Source organism: Nycticebus coucang, chromosome 3, assembly GCF_027406575.1.
Source record: "Nycticebus coucang isolate mNycCou1 chromosome 3, mNycCou1.pri, whole genome shotgun sequence".
Lineage (NCBI taxonomy): Eukaryota > Metazoa > Chordata > Mammalia > Primates > Lorisidae > Nycticebus > Nycticebus coucang.
The window spans coordinates 153,228,463-153,248,813 of record NC_069782.1 but is presented as its reverse complement, the minus strand read 5'-3'; the positions used below and the strand labels follow the sequence as shown (position 1 = coordinate 153,248,813).

General features: G+C 37.9%; 1 protein-coding gene across 3 annotated transcripts in view; it reads right to left on the bottom strand.

Moving 5' to 3' along the window:
* The window catches only part of ZRANB1 (zinc finger RANBP2-type containing 1), a 56,279-nt gene that overhangs the window by 2,127 nt on the left and 33,801 nt on the right, over positions 1-20,351 (bottom strand). For all 3 annotated transcript variants that reach the window (XM_053584179.1, XM_053584180.1, XM_053584181.1), the window contains 7 exons: positions 15,211-15,398; positions 12,297-12,450; positions 10,710-10,781; positions 9,743-9,941; positions 2,597-2,717; positions 1,124-1,253; positions 720-949 (listed from right to left, as the gene is read on the bottom strand). In XM_053584179.1, coding sequence (XP_053440154.1) covers positions 720-949; positions 1,124-1,253; positions 2,597-2,717; positions 9,743-9,941; positions 10,710-10,781; positions 12,297-12,450; positions 15,211-15,398 — 1,094 coding nt within the window. The remainder of the gene's footprint in view (positions 1-719; positions 950-1,123; positions 1,254-2,596; positions 2,718-9,742; positions 9,942-10,709; positions 10,782-12,296; positions 12,451-15,210; positions 15,399-20,351) is intronic.

Here is a 20,351-nt window from a genome sequence, read left to right as displayed (position 1 = left end):
TCTAATAAACTGCTCTTGGCAAAGAAAATGCCATAAAAAGAAAGTCACAGTTTCAACCACATGACAAGGTAAGTTTACTGGGTAGATTATATACAGATTAAAGTTATACAAGTTACGGTCTCCGAATTTTTTTCCTCTAAATGTTGTGATTATAAATGTTTTGTGATAACTATTAGTATATTAAATAAAAGACCAATAATTTTATAAGAATTTTTGCCTTCCTGAAGAGTGTTCTTTGGTACATTCTCACCACCTGGTCTCCCCTCTCATTCCCTCTATCTGCAATGGTTTCACTCGCTCTTCTTGCTCCTGCCACCACTCAGCCCAGTGTCAGTCTTCACTCCTAGCTACCCGGAGTGACTACCCTTACTAACTCAACCTGATCCCCTTCCACGACCCTCTCTCCTATGTTACACTGACCAGAAACTCTTTCCCCTCCCCCACTCTGCAAGACTCACTTCACCTCCTCAGTGACCCCTTTCCCTACATCCTATTTAAATCATAAACTTCCACCTTTACTTTTTCTCCTTAGGTACCCATCATCACCTGAGGGCAGGGACTTTAGATTTAGCTGTTTGCTGTGTCTCCACCCAGCAATTTTGGAAAGGTAAATTTCAAAATATGGCTGTTACTTACACAAAGTAGCAATTACTACAACCACATTCAGGAATTTGATAGTTACCACTATAAACGGTTAACTGGAGACATATACCACTTACCTCCTGGGCAGAAAGAAAGTGCACATGGAGTAACTTCCTCTCACTGTCAACCAGAGGCAAAAACGTGATGGTGACATCATCGTCGGTGTTCAGGTTAGCACCAGCACCTCGGTTGCCATAGCCATCATTTTCCATAGCAACCAAAGCAGAGAAGTGGCCCCTTGTATAACCCAGAGCAATTGGACTTTTCCAACAAAAACTCTGTTCCCACAACAAAGGCAAATAAACACCTGCAAAAAGAGGGAAGAAAATCTTTATTGTCCCAGGTCAAAACAGCCCACTGCCTCCTTTCCACATCCCCCTATCTGCTTCCCGACTTCTAAGACCCAGTCTCTGATCTTACGCTCCTGTTAATAGTTTTACTTAATAAGAGACTTCTAAAATGCTCTTGAATAATAGCTTACCTTGAAATCGAGTATATCCTAAAGTTTCTCCCCGGAAACTCTTATAGTATTTTACTCCATAAACTATAATTGGTCGTCTAAGAATATGTGCAAGTACAAAAATGTGTGTCTGTTCCAAACTTGCTCCAGGCTGTGTAGAAGAACAATAAAAAAGCAATTTCACTTTTAAATGTTTATTAGCCCTCCTGGAAAACTAATGTGTAAAAAACAGTACTACCTTCAGCATACTATCTCAATCCACTTCTAAAAACTAATCATGTCAAGTTATAGAATCATTTGATTGCTCTACAAAGTCTATGTACAGGTATCATTCACTATCCAAACACTCAAGCCAGATCACTATCCAACCTCAGCATTAACTCTGAGGAACGAGAGATTCAGATAGCAAGGGATTTTTATTATGATATGCTGATTATCTGTGAAAGTAATACCTACAGCAAAGTCCTCCTGAAATGAAAAGATGAGCCTTGTTTTTATTTCATACAAACAGATCACCTAACTCCTGCATGCTAATACTAAATAAGTCTATCTTCCAACTACAATGATTCTAATAACACACAGCCACAATGTACCTGTCTCAGATGTAAATCAGCTATTGTGAACCCTACCCAAATGGCCTCAAGACAAAAGACATTTCCTTTCCAAAGTTCAAAGGAATTATGGTGCTTTCTAGAAAGAAAAAGAGATGTCTGTTGTGCATATAAAGTGGAACCTCCACAGCTGACCTCCACCTCCTTAATTTGATCTAATTTTCATGGATGAGACACACACTGCATGTACATGTCTCAGTACAGTAGGTTTAATTCTTACGTTGGCCACCTCCATATGCTTGCTATACAGTTACCGTCCCTTGGGTGGTCAACCTACCAGTTTATATGCTGAATGTCCTCACAATGTTAAACTGGTCCTACACAGTTCTGTTATGGGAAGGCTTCATTATAAATCATGCTGGCAAATACTAGAAATCATTCCTATCAATGGTAATTACCTTAGAGTACGCTAGACTGCACTTTTCCCCTGTCTACATCGTGTACACAGTCTCACCACTGGAGAACATGAAGACTGATCATTTGCTCCTTAGGGCCTGACAGCTCAGCAGTAGCAACTACTAACTAGTTCAGCAGTTACTATGTAAGTTTCTACCTCAGACACAGATTAGGAGCCAGCCTGTAACAGGCAGGCAAACTAGGCATCCAACGTCCTACACATAGGAGGAATGTAGAGCAATCATCACGAGACAACTTTCACTATGACAGGTTTTATCACTTGATATAATAAATAACAGTACTCTCCCTCGTCTGCAGTGAAGACATGCTGTGGTCACATACGGTATCTGATGAATAGCAGTCATGACAAGAACCTGAGAGCAAGTCAGTCTCTTTGTTCTAGATTGTTTCCAATATGGTTTGCTCACCTAAATATCAAGGAATTTGCGGCTTCTCACAGAAGGAACAAGGTTTGAAGCATTCTTACCTGACTAGCAAGCGAGAGTATAAATGCCCAGTCTTCTTGCCACTGCTCCTCTCTCAAGGAAAAATGTAAACCAAAGCTCTGAGAATACCAGGATTCCCAATCTTTCCAGCGTGTGTAAAACCTAAAAACAAAAGAATTAGCCTACAGAGAGTACATTTAATGTCCTAATCATTTATTTGATGTAGTCTTTAAATAGCTTATGTAAAACAGATGAATAATTTTATTAATTTGACCTGGTTTACAAAATGTTTTCCAAATTAAAAATGCCTCCTATTCTGCTATCAGAGCCTTTTAACGTCTCTAGCCAGAATCTGATTCACTACCCACAAAACTGTCATCAAACTTCAAACACTAGTGATTTCCAATGTCTACTATTGATTTACAAACAAAATAACGTTGAGAACAGTCATCTGAGATGTTGGACACAGAGAAAGGCACTGTTTCTCCATCACTACTTGATCACTGAATAAATAATAGATGAGAAATACCTGCATGTGTTCGTAAGAATATTGAGATCACTTCCCTGAGACTTCTTTCCATACATAAAATTATTTCTGACAGGCATGGCGCCTGTGGCTCAAGCAGCTAAGGCGCCAGCCACATACACCTGAGCTGGCGGGTTCGAATCCAGCCGGGGCCCACCAAACAACAATGACAGCTGCAACAAAAAGTGGTGGGCACCTATAGTCCCAGCTACTTGGGAGGCTGAGGCAAGAGAATCACTTAAGCCCAAGAGTTGGAGGTTGCTGTGAGCTGTGATGCCACAGCACTCTACCCAGGGTGACAGCTTGAGGCTCTGTCTCAAAAAAAAAAAAAAAATTACTTCTGACAATCATCTGATAACCCGGAAACCAAAACAAACAAAAAAAAAATCATTGCAACTACAAAAACAATTCCTTATATTTAAATATTCCTTTAAACTGAATTGCTAAAAATAAAATCTATTTTTCTTTACATCAAATGTAAAATTAAATAACTTCAGAATTATGCTCAAAATTGTAGTTTACTATCTTAATAAATACTAGTAATAAATAATATTACTATCTTAATAAAACAAGCCAGCCAAGACCTCTGAAGTGAAGACAAACATTTTCATAAAATTCCCTTTCTTTTTTAGGCATTGGAATTCTAGGTAAAAGAAATAAAAGGCAAGAAAATAATCTGTTACTGTTGTTGAAAGCTCCAGCATAGAAAAGGTAAATGTTTGATGTCATAAATATCTTTCTTATAATTTAATGGAGTACTCCATTAGAAAGTAAATTAATGTATTTTATATTTTTAAAAGGACTAGAACTTAATGTTCCAGAGGTTTAAAGTCTTAGTTGATTAAAAAACATTTTTCAAAAAAAAAAGCAAAACATTGGGCAGTGCCTGTGGCTCAAGGAGTAGGGTGCCAGCCCCATATATGGGAGATGGCAGGTTCAAACCTGGCCCTGGCCCAAAAAAACTGCAAAAAAAATTTCTTTTCATGTTTCAGGTAACCAAGGTTTTTTTTGTTTGTTTTTTAAATCACAATTCTAAGTGTTTTTAAAATACAGATGTTCTTTTCAATAGCTAAAATATACACAAATATATCTTAGCACCAATGATGAAATATAGTGCTTTAAAAAGTTCAAGAAGAAATATTACCAAACACATTGTTAACACAGAAAAATTTATGCAATTAGGAATTTGTTGGTTAGTGCCTAAAATCACTTTCTGAATGAGACAGTGAGCTAAGTCAGCCAAAAATGTGACTTCCCTTAAAACTCTTCAAGATTACTGAACAAGGGAGTTCAGTAAAATATACTTTCAACATAAACATGTTCAAATAGTCATCCCTACCACATTGAGACCTACACTCTGAAAATAGCTGGCTCATTAACAAGCAAACCAAATTAAGCAACATATAATGAAATGATATAGGAATACAAGTTTGGCTTAACATTCAAAAATCAATTCCATGTTCATAGACTGGAAGACTCAGTATTGTCAACTTGAGAATATTTCTTCCCTCACCGAATTATCTACAGATTCAATGCAATCCCAATCAAAATCCCAGCTATCATTTTTACAAAAACTGATAAGCTGCATCCTAAAACTTATATGGAAATTCAAAGGACCCACAATAGCCAAACAATCTTGAAAAAGAAATACAAAGTTGGAGGATTTACACTGCTGATTTCAAAACTTATTACAAAGCTACAAACATCCAGATGGTCTGATATTGACATAAGGATAAAAATATATGTCAACGGAAAAATACTGAGAGCCCATAAATCAACTTTTCTAATGGTCAACTTATTTTCGACAAAATTGCACAGGCAACAGAATGGGGGAAAAAACTATCTTTTCAAATAAACAGTACTGGGACAACTGGATATCCACATGCAAAAAGATGAATTTAAAACTTTACACTTCACACCTTAAATGAAAAGTCACTCAACATGGATCATAGATGTAAAAGTTAAAACTATGAAATTCTTAGATACAAACCTATGTGACCTTGGGCTAGACAAAGATTTCTTCAGATACAATAGCAAAACTACAAGTAAAGTATTGGTTAACTGGACTCCATCAAATTAAAGACTTAGAAGTCATCAGACACTGTTAAAAAAGTAAAAAGCCACAGAATGGAGGAAAATATATGCAAATCATTATCCATAAGGGACTTCATACATAAAGAATACCTGCAACTCAGTAACAAGACAATCCCTTTAAAATAGAGCAAAAAATGTGGGAAGATATTACACCCAATAAGATACATAAATGACCAATAAGTGCTTGAAAAGATGCTCAATATCATCAGTTATTAGGGAAACGTAATCAAAACCACAATGAGACACTACATGCATGAGAATGGTTATCACCAAAAAGATAAACTAAGTGTTGATGAAAATGTGACAAAACTGGGATCTTCACACATTGCTGACAGAAATATAAAATGCTACAGACACTGTATAACACAGTTAGTTCTTAAAATGTTAAGCACAGATTTACTTTAATGACTCATTTTTACTCCTTGATCTGCAAAAGAGAAACTAAAACATACTATCCCACAGAGACTTGTACATGAATGATCACAGCTGCATTATCTAGGTTTGTAACAGCAAAAAAGTAGAAACAACCCAATATCTACCAATGGAGTAAGTACATCAACAAAATATGGCATGCAGCTATATAATGGAATATTAAACAATAATAAAAAGGAGCAAAGTACTGATACATGCACAGTACAGGCGAATCTTTAAAACTTTATGCTAAGTCAAAGAAGCCAGTCACAAAAGACTACATATTTTATGATACCATTTATGTAATATGTCCAGAAAAGGCAAATGTATAGATACCGAAAGATTAGTTGTCTGGGGATGGGAAGTGGGAGGGACTAAAAAAAGATAAGGTTTCTTTTGGGGGGTGATAAATATGTTCTATAATTCTGTTGCAGTGATGGCTAAACAATTCTGTAAATTTAATAGTAATCACTGAATCATACGCTTAACACAACTCCATTTTGTTGTGCAAATTATTCTGTATATAATAAATATGGCTTTTTGTAAAAAAGAATTAAAATGTGGGCGGCACCTGTGGCTCAAGGAGTACGGCGCCGGTCCCATATGCCAGAGGTGGCGGGTTCAAACCCAGCCCCGGCCAATAACAAAAAAAAAGAATTAAAATTCAGGCTTACTATTTGAGATGTTTTAAGCTTACCTTTAAATATTTTTATTATAATTGTCCGTACCCAGGTGATAGCACAGAAATTAACTACATGTATTTGAGGGCATGGTTCAATTATGTTTTACCCAAACAGCATTTGCAGCAGGTGTCACTGAAAATTTTAACAATTCAAAGCTACAGATAATTCCACCAAATAATAACAAAAATTCTAAAGACTGGTATTGATTTTTCCCCATTTGCATTAATCGCTCCCACCTGTCCCTCTAAGAAAATGGATTTGACATGTGGATGGAAGGCAAGCACAATATATTCAAGACGTCAGAACTTGAGTTAGCACAAATCATGAGTATCCAGTACAACAGCACAGTTAAAACACATTTTTAAAAGCCTGCCTTGAAGGGAGAAGGGGAGAGGTTTGTGTTTACAAAAAAAAAAAAGTGCTTTCTGAGTTTCTACTAGGTAATTTCAATGACTTAAGAAAACATCTCTTCTCAGCTGATTCCGATTATACACAAAGGGCAGCTCAGCAAAGAGTGGCTTAAAAGGGAGACTATACAAATAGTGTACTGTCCCCTCTCCCAGCCTAGGACGGAACCCTTTAGGGTTGGTCCTAAGGTTGCTCACCCCTTCTCATTCTACCCTTTAATAGTCACAAAAACCTATGTAAACAAACCCATGACAACACAGGAACTGAAAGGTTATCCATTCAGGCTGATATACTTGACCCATGTCAACCGAACTTCTGGATCTATGGCAACAACACTTCCTCCCTCCCCATTAGACAACCTCCATCCTCAACCCCACAATACTCTGTGTAATCACTGCAATCTACAGCTTCCTATGCCTGAACTGTATAACACCAGGCAAAGATACCCAAGGGCAAGGTTTGGAGGAGATGATGCCAAGGCACACCTTTGGGGGCACACCTATCCATATGCCAGCTCTAGGTCCTCATTCCTAAAACATCCTCAGGAGTACCTGTTGAAAGCTCTGCTGAGATGACGTCTCACCTCCCTCCTCCTCACTCCCCCTGCTTAGCCCAATGGCTGCCTCAGACTGTCTCCCTGCCTCTGTGCTAGACTTCTGGGATCTCAAATGATTCAGAACCATCTCAGAATTCCAGTCCTGATACAAGCAATTATTACTAGCCTCAAATGTCCTTTAAGAAGGGAGGGGAGCTCACAATTAGGAAAAAAAGACATCACTTGCTGAAATTTACAATATATTTTTGGCCTTTCAACAAGGTCAGGCTATTACTGCTAGAGGAATGACTACTAGGGCTCCTTTTTTAAAGGGACCTTACAAGGTGATAGATTTACCATTGTCCAAATCCAGCTTTTAGGCTAAGCAGCTAGATTTCACCAATACCGGAAAACAGATCCATCTTATAGGGCAGAATCACATTAACCAAACTTAGAAGGCTGACCTATGAAACCACAATGCCAACAAACCATTATCACAGGAACCAAACCACTCTCAACACAGGTGGGCCCACCATAATCATCTGCCAAACGGCCACAATGATCAGGCCAAATAAATGATCTGCAAAACATCACTTGGTGAGCACGCAATCTGATCAAAAGGGCTTAGAAAACACTTGATGGCTTCAGGCTCACCTAACCTGAGGAACCCATCTTATAACAGAAATGGTCTTGCCCACTCTACCAGAGCAATGCACAGCAACCATGTCCAATAAAAGGCACAAAGCCCTCTCTCCTGGACAAAGATTAAATGACTAAAACCATTCACCTGAGCGACATATTCTTTCTTTGTGTATATTATATATCCAATCAGATTACCTTCCAGGCTTGTCAGCCAGGGAGCTATTTTATTTCTTTCAGGAGACCACAGATTTTTACTGTATTTTACTATGTATTCTACTTTGATCTACAATTAGCTCTTATGAAAGTAATTACACTGTTCTCATTTCTAAAGTCTAGAGAGCACTTTCATTCAATAAGTATTTACTGAGCACTTACTATATATGTCAGGCTAGTCTAGCTATGGGATCTACAATACAACAAAACAAAATCCCTAAAGTTTATATTCTTCTTGTAATCCCTAAATACTGACAACAAAATTCACAATAAGTACTCAAAAATGACATAAAGGCCAAGTGCAGTGTCTCGTGCCTGTAATCCTAGCATTATGAGAGGCCCAAGCAGGAGGATCTCTTGACCTCAGGAGTTCGATACCAGCCTGAGCAAAGGGAGACCCCCATCTCTACTAAAAATAGAAAAACTAGCTGGGGGTTGTGGCAGGGGCCTTTGGTCTCAGCTACTTGGGAGCCTGAGGCAGGAGGATCATTTGAACCTGAGTTTGAGATTGCTGGGAGCTAGTCTGATGCCACAGTACTCTAGCCTAGGCACAGAGTGAGACTGAGTCTCAAAACCAAACAACAACCAAAAAAAAAACCTCAAATGACGTAAAGATACTGGGATAATAAAGTTATCTAGCGTTAAGCCTTTAATAGTATTTGTAAATGTTCAACTAAATAAAGGAGAAAAAGTACATTTTGATACTGACATAAGAAAAATAGTATGTAATTTTAAGTGACACTACTAATGTCAACAATAGGCAGTTTAACTGAGCCTCTTTGAGCCTCAATTGCATAATTTATAAAACTAAAAGAGACAATGTGAATAACCTAGAAAATACCCAAAAAGTCAAATGAACATGAAGATTAAACCATTAATTCACAAACACAGTCACTATTTCCAATGACTGATACTTCAATGGGTGAATTTGCAGTTGAAAACAATCAAGACTTGATTGGATGCTGGGTAAAAAATATATGTGAAAAAAACATTTTGAGACAATTGGGGAAATGAGAATGTGAACTGTACGTTGGGAAACTGAATCAGTATTTGTTTTCTTAGGTGTAGTAACGGAGATATTGCTGGGTAGGAGAACACTGCTGTTCTGGAAAGATGTATGTTGATTTACTGAAGGGCAAAGCACCATGATGTCTAAAACTAGTTGGCACAGGGGAGTGTTTATGTTTGTAGAGAGAGATGTGGTAAAACATTAACAATTGGTAGGCTGAAAGAAATACTGGGATTTGTTGTGCTCATTTTTCTAACTTTTCTGTGGATTTGAAAATTTGCAAAACAAAAAAAAATGTGATCTTAAAGAACGTAATAGAATTACGTAATAATTCAAGTTCTTTTTTGTTGTTGCTGTTCTTGAGTTCTTTAGGTAATAAACCCAAGACCTTCTGAAATTTAGAAAAAAAAAAATGTGATCTTAAGACTCCCTCCATCAGGAAGAAAAAAATATAATATAATGTCAACATAATCTTAGTTGAACAAAAATATGAAACTTACAAAAAAGGTACAAAAACCATTGTCAAAAGGTCTTAATGTCCACAAAACCAAAAACATGTTTTGTCTAGTTTCCATAGAAAATGTAACTAAAATGAAAAGTATCACCCAAGGAAATGATTCGCTAAGTGTACTCCTGGACTAAAAGAAGAAAAGGATGCCAGCTCACCAATGTGAACAGTCGTGAAGGCTGTCATGCAGGGCTTTCCGAAGCACAGAGTCCTTGTCATAAATTCCCCAGGTAGCTTGTAGTACAGAATCAAGTAAGCAGTCTCCTGCAGTCCGGTTCCAAAGGGCATATAGTCGACTGTCCAATCGTGTAGCCAATTCCAGGGACCAATTAATAATTGGAGATTCTTCTTCTAATTCTGTATGAAGAATTCAAGTAATATGTTCATTTTCATGCTCATGTAATTAAGGAATACTCTATAGGAAGAACAATCTATTTTCTTCTAAATGTAAGAAGGTTTATATGTAATTTACCAGTAAATGCCTAAATTTGATCAACTGAAATAAAAATTTTGTGAGTAGTTGAAAAACCTTGTAGCTCTAGAATAATTTACTTAACTTTTAAATTTTTTTTTTTGGAGGCAGAGTCTTAAACTATCACTCTGGGTGGGCATGTCACAGCTCACAGCAACCTCAAAATCTAGGGCTTAAGCGATTCTCTTGCCTCAGCTTCCCAAGTAGCTGGGACTACAGGTGCCCACCACAACACCCAGCTATTATTATTTTGTTGTTGTTGTTGTTGTAGTTGTCATTATTGTTTGGCAGGCCCGGGCTGGATTCGAACCCACCAGCTCCAGTGTATGTGGCTGGAGTCCTAGCCACTAAGCTACAGGTGCTGGGCCAACTTTTAATTCTTTATAACTTTATTTTCTAAAAATGTTTAACATAGAAACATACGCATTCTGGAATATGAAGTAGAAAACCGAAGTTTTAAAAATTTGTACCTTTCTTTCTCTGGTAGCTCTATCTGTAAGTATTTTTAACAGTACAACATGACACTGCTCTTAAGGGCTTTACATCTTTAAATAAAGGTGCCATACACCAAACTACTCCTTATCTGACGAAATAAAGCAAAAGTTACTCGATCAGATGAAAAGGTAAATTACACTCATCAATTCCATGCTTACCTTTTTGAACATCTCTATCAAGCACCTCATCAAATAATTTTTCTTGGACTGTTGGAGGCAAGTCTTCAATATCTACAAAGAGAAAAGGCAAACTTAAAAGATCTTTCGTTTCATAACTTAAAAAATTTAATACCAACATCTAATAGTAACTTACTCTAAAATAACTCCCTTTCCATTGACGGTTGTCAGAGAGCTTTGTGCATGTATAATGTGTGTGATGTAAAACATTTCCTTCTGTACTTCACTATACAACATTTATTTAATAAGAAACATTTGAACGAATAACCACAGACAAATTTTGATTTGTTCTCTTCTCACACTTGGCAACCTCTGCTCAGACCTGCTATTTTCAGACTTCAGAATCTCCTTATAAAAGTTAACGAATCTTCCACATAGTCTTTTTGCTATAGTCCTCAAATGTTCTGTATTCTATTCAAGTTACTTAAATGGGTTCTTAGAGTAAGAAGCATCTACCCTTAAAAATAATTTTTAAAAAGAAACCATTTTCAATTCAAAATAAAAACCTAATCACTTAGGTTAAGCTAAAATATATGCAGAAAGTTTGGTTATTATTACCTACTATTTGTAAACACCTGTTTATGTCTGAATATAAAAGTTCAGAATACTCATAACTTAGATGGAAGCTTTATTTTAGAAACTTTTGGTGTGTTTACCAGTGCCAACTAACAAAGACCATTTCAGAAGATATTTTCAACTGTCATTGAATCAAAAAATGAAAAGTTTCTTCATAAATATCATAGAAATAAATATAATGAGTAAAAAAGTAATGAGACATTCAAGATAATGCCAGTATCTTTCATTCAAATAACCTAACTGCACCCATCGAAAGCCTATTTTCTATCGTGTCTTTTAATACCAGGTAACCAATCACTACCCAATTTGAAAAGAATGGAAAATAAAGAAACTTTTTAAAGGAGATTTTTAAAAAGGATATTCCAAATTACACCAAAGAGAAAAATAAATGGGTAAAACCGATTTTTTTTAAATATCTGAGACCCACAAAAAAAAATCAGTTGCTGGCCAGACACGGTGGCTCACCCCTGTGATCTTAGCACTTTGAGAGGCCAAGGCAAAAGGATTGCTTAAGATCAGGAGTTCAAGACCAACCTATTCAAGACCCCCTGCCCCTACAAAAAAAATAGAAAAACTAGCCAGGCATGGTAGCGAAATGCATGTCATCCCAGCTCCTCTAGAAGCTGAGATAAGAGGATCCCTTGAGCCCAGGAATTCAAGGCTGCAGTGATCTATGATGAGGTCATTGCCCTCCAGCCTGGACAACAGAGCAAGACTCCATCTCGAATAAAAACAAAACAAAACAAAAAAAAAAAGAAAAAGAAGTCAGTTATACTATCAGCTGCTGTATTCCTCTCAGATAACTAAAGGATTCACTTACTTGTAGCCCTTATACTGGTCACTTCCAGGCTAAATAGGGACGGTCAAGGAATTTAAGACGCATATATAGTAGCTAAGTTATGTGCTTCCTAACAAAAACACATTTTTCACTCACACATAAAAATGTAACTATAATAAAATAAAAATTCTTTTCACATTAAATTTTGTGATTACCTGCTGGCAAGGTAAATGTTACAAGGTCAGTTAGAAAATAGCAAGCAAAATCCCCCTTTCTCTGATGAAGAGATGCAGCTATTTCCCTCCGGATTTGTTCTGTCAGTTCAGGACACACCATTGCTGGAATACACTTTGCTGCTTGTTGAGACACCTTAAATAAAAAAGAAATTTTCCTCTGCATCTCATTTAGCGTTAAGTGGAAACAGAAAACAACAGTATTTAAAATAAATAAGTAAAGCTTCCAAATGACTCTATGTGTTTTTGTCCTCATCTTAAAATTTTGTCTTTGGTATTATTTTCTTACCAGTGGAAAGTACTTATCAGTACAACTTTTCAGAAAAAAACACTGAGACTAAATCCATTACCAATTTTCCTCTTTAGTAGAACAATCCCTCTCCATCTCCCCCACACTGTTCCAGGGTCAGTCCACATGTCCCACAGAATACAATGAAAGTAACAGTACATCACTTCCTATGTATGTTTTTATACACGACACTGCATGTTCCATTTGGATCACTCTCACACACTCTTCCTCTCTTGGATCATTTGCTCTGGGTGAAACCAGCGACCCCATCATGAGCAGCTCTGTAATTGAAGCTCCTGCCAACAACTATAAGAGTGAGCTTGGGAACAGATCCTGTAGTCCCATTCCAGCCCTTTGATGACGATAGCCCTGGCCAGCTTGACTGCAACTGTGTGACGACACCCTGAACCAAAACCATTCATCTAAGCAGCTCCTGGATTCCTGACCATCACAAATTGTGTGAAGTAAATATTTGTTGTCTTACTCTGATAAATTTTTAGGCGATTTGTGATATGGCAATACATATAGTGATGCTCTATAATCCCACTGTTAATACTGAGATTACTCTGAGGAGTTCTGAAACTTACGATAACCCCTCCAGAATCTGTGGCAGAATCCTCAACCAGCCTGGAACCTAGGAACGCCCAAAAGACTTTAACCCTAGTTCACAGCAGTCTTCTGTATCCTTTCGCTTGCCACAGCAATGACCACAACCCCACAATGACAGACCCTCCGATACACAGGACAACTGGGCACCACAACACAAACACAGCCAGATCTTAGATAGCTAGAAATTATTTCTAACTGTTCTCTCCCATGTTCTAGAACTCTGAGCTCTCTATCTGAAAAGTGCCCTTCTCCCTTATTCTCAGTAAACCTGTCCTTTGTTTGCAACAAGGCCTTCAGCCTCTCATACACTCAACTGGAACATGGATTCACTGAAATCTTACCAAAAAGAAAAAATACCTGGATAATATACCTGCATACTGAATAACTGATTTGCAACCTCTATCATTCATACCATCTACCTAATTATCTAAGCCAGAAACCTCAGAATCCACTTGGATCCAGCTCTCTCCGTAGCCAACTGATCTACTTCTTCAGACTGACAACATGTCCATAACCTCTCTCAAACCAGCCTGCTTCTTTTCATTTCCATGGTGACTACCCTACTTGGCAGAGTGCTTGCCAACACCACTGCAGTATCCGCCTAACCAGGCTCACCCTCTCCAGCATGCAGCAGCCAAAACACAATCTGCCCCTCTCATGCCCTAGCTCCTGTTCCTAACACCTTTCAGGACCCTCAGGGTAACTTTCAATTTCCTTGACACAGAAGGAATTCCCTCAGAATAATCTCCCCTTTTTATTACTCTCAGAAGAATCTTCAAATTCCTTAACCAAAAGAACCTTCATAATTCAGACCCTACTCATCTTTTATACTTCCCCCCTCTCAGTTCACAATCACCATCTAAGCCACGCTGAGTTACTACAAATACCAGGATTTGTATTAAGTCCTTAGATTCACTACAAATACCAAGATTTCTGATCCCTGCATGAATGCTTTCCTAAGTTCCTCTCTCTTCCCCACCCAATTCACATAGCTAACTTCCACATTTCCTTCAGATATTAGCTAAAATGTTACCTGCTCTAAGAAAGAAGGGTATAAGCCACAGAGAATCACCTGTTTCTTTCTCTAATTTTCTGAAGACTCACTGAACAAGAGCCAATGTCTTCACAATTCTAACCCTTCCCAGCAGTGCCTGTGCACACAGGTACTCAATAAATATTTGTTAGTGGAAAGACAATGACAGATACATCCTAGGTTTTTTAAAAACAAACACAATGATTCCAATATTGTTGTGAAATACCAGATTTAAAAGTATTATACCTTTAAGAATTATATACTGTTATAGCTCAAGTTTAATGTTATTTTTCAAAGTAATCCTAGCACTTTGGGAGGCCAAAAGCGGGTGGATTGCCTGAGCTCACAGGTTTGAGACCAGCCTGAGCAGGTGTAAGACCCCATCTCTAAAAAATAGCCAGGCGGTATGGTTGGCGCCTGTCGTCCCAGCTACTCGAGAAGCTAAAAGAAGAGAAGTGCTTGAGCCCAAGAGTTTGAGGTTGCTGTGAGCTATAACACCACGCACTCTACCAAAGGCAACGAAGTGAGACTCTGTCTCAAAAAAAAAAGGGGGGGGGGGGAGGTAAAGAAGGCCAGGTACAGTGGATCACACATGTAATCCTAGCATTCTGGGAGGCTAAGATGGGTAGATCACTTGAGCTCACTAATTTGAGACTGGCCTGAGCAAGAGCAAAAGAGCGAGACCTCATCTCTAAAAATAGCCAGGCAGGATGGCAGGTGCCTGCAGTCCCAGCTACTTAGGAGGCTGAGGTAAGAGGATCATTTAACCCCAGGAGTTTGAGGTGGCTATGTGCTATGATGCCACGTAACTCTACTCAAAGGGAGTAGACTCTGACTCAAAAAAAAAAAAAAAGTATCTGAAACATTTAAGAACTATTTGGAAAATCATAATATCATCAAAAATAAAAACTAAAGAACAGATTTCTTTAATATAAAAGAACATTTAATCAAAATGCCACACTCACCTCTGTCAGCAAAATTGCCAGCATATCTTGCCTTTGGAAACGTATAGCCAAGTGTACAAGAGTATAGCCTACATCAAAGGCAGAAGGGCGGTTCAGCAAGCGTACTTCATCTGCAGTGAGCTGACGCGCAATATCTCCTCCTGAGGACTTGTATGCTTCTATGGCAGCTAAATCACCTTCTACAACCCCTAAAACAAGTATCAAGATAGAAAAGCATTTAATTTTTTTATTTTTTTCAATGAACACAGAACTGTAGCATCACTCCAAACTCTTTAAGTGTTTCTCTGTGTTTCCTGGATCCTGAGGCATCATTTAAATGTCCTAAAGAACATAAGGAAAATTAGTTTATTTCTCCCTTTTTAAAATTTTCATTCAGAATGAGAAAACCTAGTTAGGCACTTACCTTTCCATCAGTGCTAACTCCATGCTGTGGTGGAGTTTAAGAAACTACTAAAGCTATGTTAATTGGCTCTAAGATCAGTAACTTAATAAGAGAAACTAGACCTCATAGAAGACATCGAGCCCCTGTTCTGGTCCTATGTTCATCCTGACTCTGCAGAAACCGAGGAGACAGGGATGTACTTCCAGTTGGTGTTGGGCTTCTTGTGCCCTTTACACTGCATTCTTAAAACAGAATCAAAACAAATGCTGAGGTTTCCATACTCCCACATAGCTTTAAACAACTCAGAGTGATTGAAACCCTTTTCACTGTAAGTTGACAATATCTTGATTTCAGATTTTCTCATCACCAAGCATTTCTTATACCAATTAAAAATTAAAAAAGTAAAAATTGAACATAAGGTTTCAAATTAAAAAAAAAGATTTCAAGTGAAATACATAAAACAGTGCAAACCAATTGGTTAGAGGAATAAAGCAAGTGTCACTTTTCTAAATCAATGACGAACTTTCCATTGCTACTTTATTAATCTCAATACAAATTAATGTTAAATGAATACAGTCATTCTATTTACTAAACAGTATGGTATAGATGATAAACAGCCTTGACAAAAAAAAAAAAGTATAGATTAGCTTTCAATTTACCACATAGTGTTAAAAAAAAAAAAAAGACCCCAAGACCAAATAATTTTAAGTGTTTCCTAAGTTATATCAGGAAATTTTTAATTGCCATCTTGAATCAGGAATTACATAAGTGTTACAGATTGGTATAATGCAACAATTTACCACCATTATTAAAGATAACAAGACTTAAAAATAACAATTTAATTCCCACATTTACTGAATGCTCATGACATACAAAAACACCATGCTAGGCAATTATGAAAAACACAGGACAATAAAAAAATGACTCCTGACCAGGTGTGTTGGCTCACGTCTGTATTCCTAGCACTCAGGGAGGCTGAGGAAGGTGGACTGCTTGAGATCAGGATTTCTAGACTAGCCTGAGCAAAAGTGAGACCCCCCATCTCTAAAAACAGCCAGGTGCTGTGGCAGGCACCTGTAATCCCAGCTACTCGGGAGGCTGAGGCAAGAGGATCTCTTGAGCCCAAGAGTTTGAGGCTGCTGTGAGCTAGGACACTACAGCACTTTATCCAGAGAGAGAGTAAAACTGTTTAAAAATAAAATAAATAAATAAGGCGGCGCCTGTGGCTCAAAGAGGTAGGGCGCCAGCCCCATATGCCAGAGGTGGCAGGTTGAAACCCAGACCCAGCCAAAATAAATAAATAAATAAATAAATAACTCATATTTAAAATGACCCTTTTAAATCCCATTTGTAATCCATAAAAGGCCAGCTTCAAAAGTTTTAAAACTCTGAAATCGTACAGATCCTTTCTGCAAATCTAAATCATCTTCCCAGAAAAATGACCCCCTCCCCCCAAAATATACTTTTTTTTTTTTTTTTTGAGACAGAGTCTCACTTACTTGCCCCCAGTAGAGTGCCCTGGTGTCATAGCTCCCAGCAATGTCAAACTTTTGGGCTCAAGCAATCTTCTTGCCTTACCTTTCCAAAAAGAGTATAGGCACCCGCCACAACAACCAGCTGTTTTTATTTTATTTATTTATTTATTTTTTTAGAGAGATGGGTTCTCGCTCTTGCTCAGGCTGGTCTCAAACTTATGAGCACAAGCCACCTCGGCCTCCCCTAGTACTGAAATTAACAGGCGTAAGGCACCGCGCCCGGCTGCATATACATTTTTTCATGTTAAGAACGTATGTTAAAATAAGAATGCCCTGTCTTCTTACAGGAAGTTTTATTTTCACAGCAATGTAGGTCAATACATTTCTCACTATGTATATATACAAGTTCAGCTATAAAACCCCCACCCCATATAGAGAGCTTCAAAACATCATTATGAGGAGCAATGCCCTGGCATGAAACAAAGAGGATAAACCTTCTCAAAAGGGCAAGCCTTGAGAATAGACCAGTAAGTGCTACTTGAATTAAAAACAAATCTATGGTTGAAGAGTTTTCTACTTTCTAGTATGTTCGAGTACACAAAGAACTCAAAACTTGTCTGTTTTTTAGGGAGACAGAGTCTTGCTCTGTTGCCCAGAGTAGAGGGGAGTGGCATCATCATAGCTCACTGCAATCTCAATCTGGTCTCAAGCCATATTCCGGCCTCAGCCTCCAAGTAGGCAAGAGTACATCTACAAGGCATGTGTCATCACACCAATTTTTCTAATTTTAGTAGAGCTGGGGTCTACCTCTTGCTCAGGCTGGTCTTGAACTCCTAACCTTCAAGCAATCCTCTTGCCTTGGTCTCCCACAATGCTAGAATTAATTGCAGGTGTGAGCTACCAGCCCATTTAATTTGTTTAATGAATAATTAAGTATAATCTGATAGAGCCCATAACTTTTTTAATAACAATGAAGTTTATTTTAATTTAGAATTAAGCATCCCCACTCATCTCCTTTTGCTTCTATAGTATTTAAATATGAAGGCAACTACTTTTCCCTTCTGTCCTATCAAAGCCATTAACTATTTCCAGGTACATGCAGCATCACTTATACCTTTTACAGTTTTTAGCTTTAATCTAAAAACACTATATATTTATAAAATTTCTTTATAGGCCAGGCATGGTGGCTCATGCCTGTAATCCTAGCACTCTGGGAGGCCGAGGGTGGTGGATTGCTTGAGCTCAGGAGTTCAAGACCAGCCTGAGCAAGAGCCAGACCCTGCCTCTAAAAACAGCCAGGTGTTGTAGGGGGCACCTTTAGTCCCAGGTGTTTAGGAGGCTGAGGCAAAAGAATAGCTTGAGCCCAAGAGTTTGAAGTTGCTGTTTGTTGTGACACCACGGCACTCTGCCTAGGGTGACAAAGTGAGACTCTGTCTCCAAAAAAACAAAAAACTTTATATAAATAAACTAAGTAATGTTCCAAGCACTTCCAAACATCAATCCCTATGAATCTGATCAATTTACCTGAAAAGACAAGTAGGAAGACCTGTAACCATGTATGTATATGTATGTGGATGCATGTATATATGTTTGTATATATTCATACTTTTTTTTTTTTTTTTCAGTTTCTGGCCGGGGCTGGGTTTGAACCCGCCACCTCCAGCATATGGGGCCGGCACCCTACTCCTTTGAGCCACAGGCGCTGCCCCATATTTTTTTTTATTTCCCAAGACTAAACACCAAATGATTTCCTTCTTATGGTTATGAGAAGGGGAGATACTCAAATCAGTCATTATTTTTTAGCTAACCAACCATACAGCTGAAGTCTGTAAGAATCTTATCTTAGAAATTCTTAAAATTTCCTCTCCAATGTTTCTGAGGGATTTCTGCAATTAGATGTTAATTAGCACAATTGGTGTGGGGCAGAGGACACAAACAGCACAACAAAGTTAGCAAACTGTGCTTTGAAAGAATGAGTTCAAGTTAACGCCCATCCTGCCCTCTTATTAAGTGCTTTTTAAAAATATAAGTGGAACTTGACTTGCATGGTAAATGAATTCTATGTCAATGAAGCTGCTGCACATAACCAGGATGTCTAATTAACCTAATACATTCTCTCCCATGCTCTGCATTAAAATGCAGACACAGGTATATTGCCCATTCCTCAGCATGAAGGACTTAAGGACAAAAGAAGAGACCCTGTTCTCAATCTCTGACTGCACAAAATTCTGTGATCTTTGCAGAGCATGAAAACACATATTTTGTAAAGGCACAAAATAATATTTAAAAGAAAATTACTCTATTTGGTAATGTTTGGAGAATATATAATTCCATTATTTTCACTAACCATAATTAAGAGCTCATAGCTTCAGTAACCGGTAAATTTTCAGCTATAAAGATTAGTAAATTTATCATGAATCCTATGTACTCAATTTTGATATAAGGACAATTAATGACAATTAAGGACAAGGTGGGAGTGGGGGAAGGGGAGAGCAGAGAGAGAAAGAAGGGAGGAGGATGGGGAAAGGAAGACAGAGAGAGGGAAGGAGAGAGGGAAGGAGGGAGGAGTGTGGGGCCTTGGTGTGTGCCACACCTTCTGGGGGCAAGACAGGATTGCAAGAGGGACTTTGCCTAACAAAAGCAATCAGTGTAACCTGGTTTATTGTACCCTCAATGAATCCCCAACAATAAAAAAAAAAAAAAGAGAAAGAGAAATGTACTGTAAATTTATTTCAAATCATGAGAATGTCACTGAATTGTCCAAATTTTTGTTATGTCTTTATTACACACTGTTCTAAGAGAATTACTGATACAGTTAAGACAGTTTCCTCATAGATAGGTTTTCACTGAAGATATGGTATTCAACACGACTTGGTCCATCATATAATTTAAAGTTTAGCTACCACATGTTTCCTACTTAGGGGAGGGGGAGAGGCATCATAGTATATACCAAAAATAAAGTCTTACAAAATGCCTTTGGGTTCCTCATATAACACTACATTTTGAACAGCTTTTAATATCAGAGGATAAGGAAAATAAAAAGAAGGTAGAAGAGTTGGTAGGCAGGAAAAGACAGCAAATAAATGAAAGTGCTAACATCTTACTGTATAGAACAGCAGTTCCTGTATTAAAGGGCCACGGCATTAGGGAGGTTAAGAACCACTGGTATAGAACAAAGGCCAGGAATAAAACTGAGAAGTTCCAGGAGAAGATAAAAAGAGAACATATTCTTGCTTTTAAGTTACTGACATCTCCCAATGCCTCCAAGAGTAATTGAAGCATCT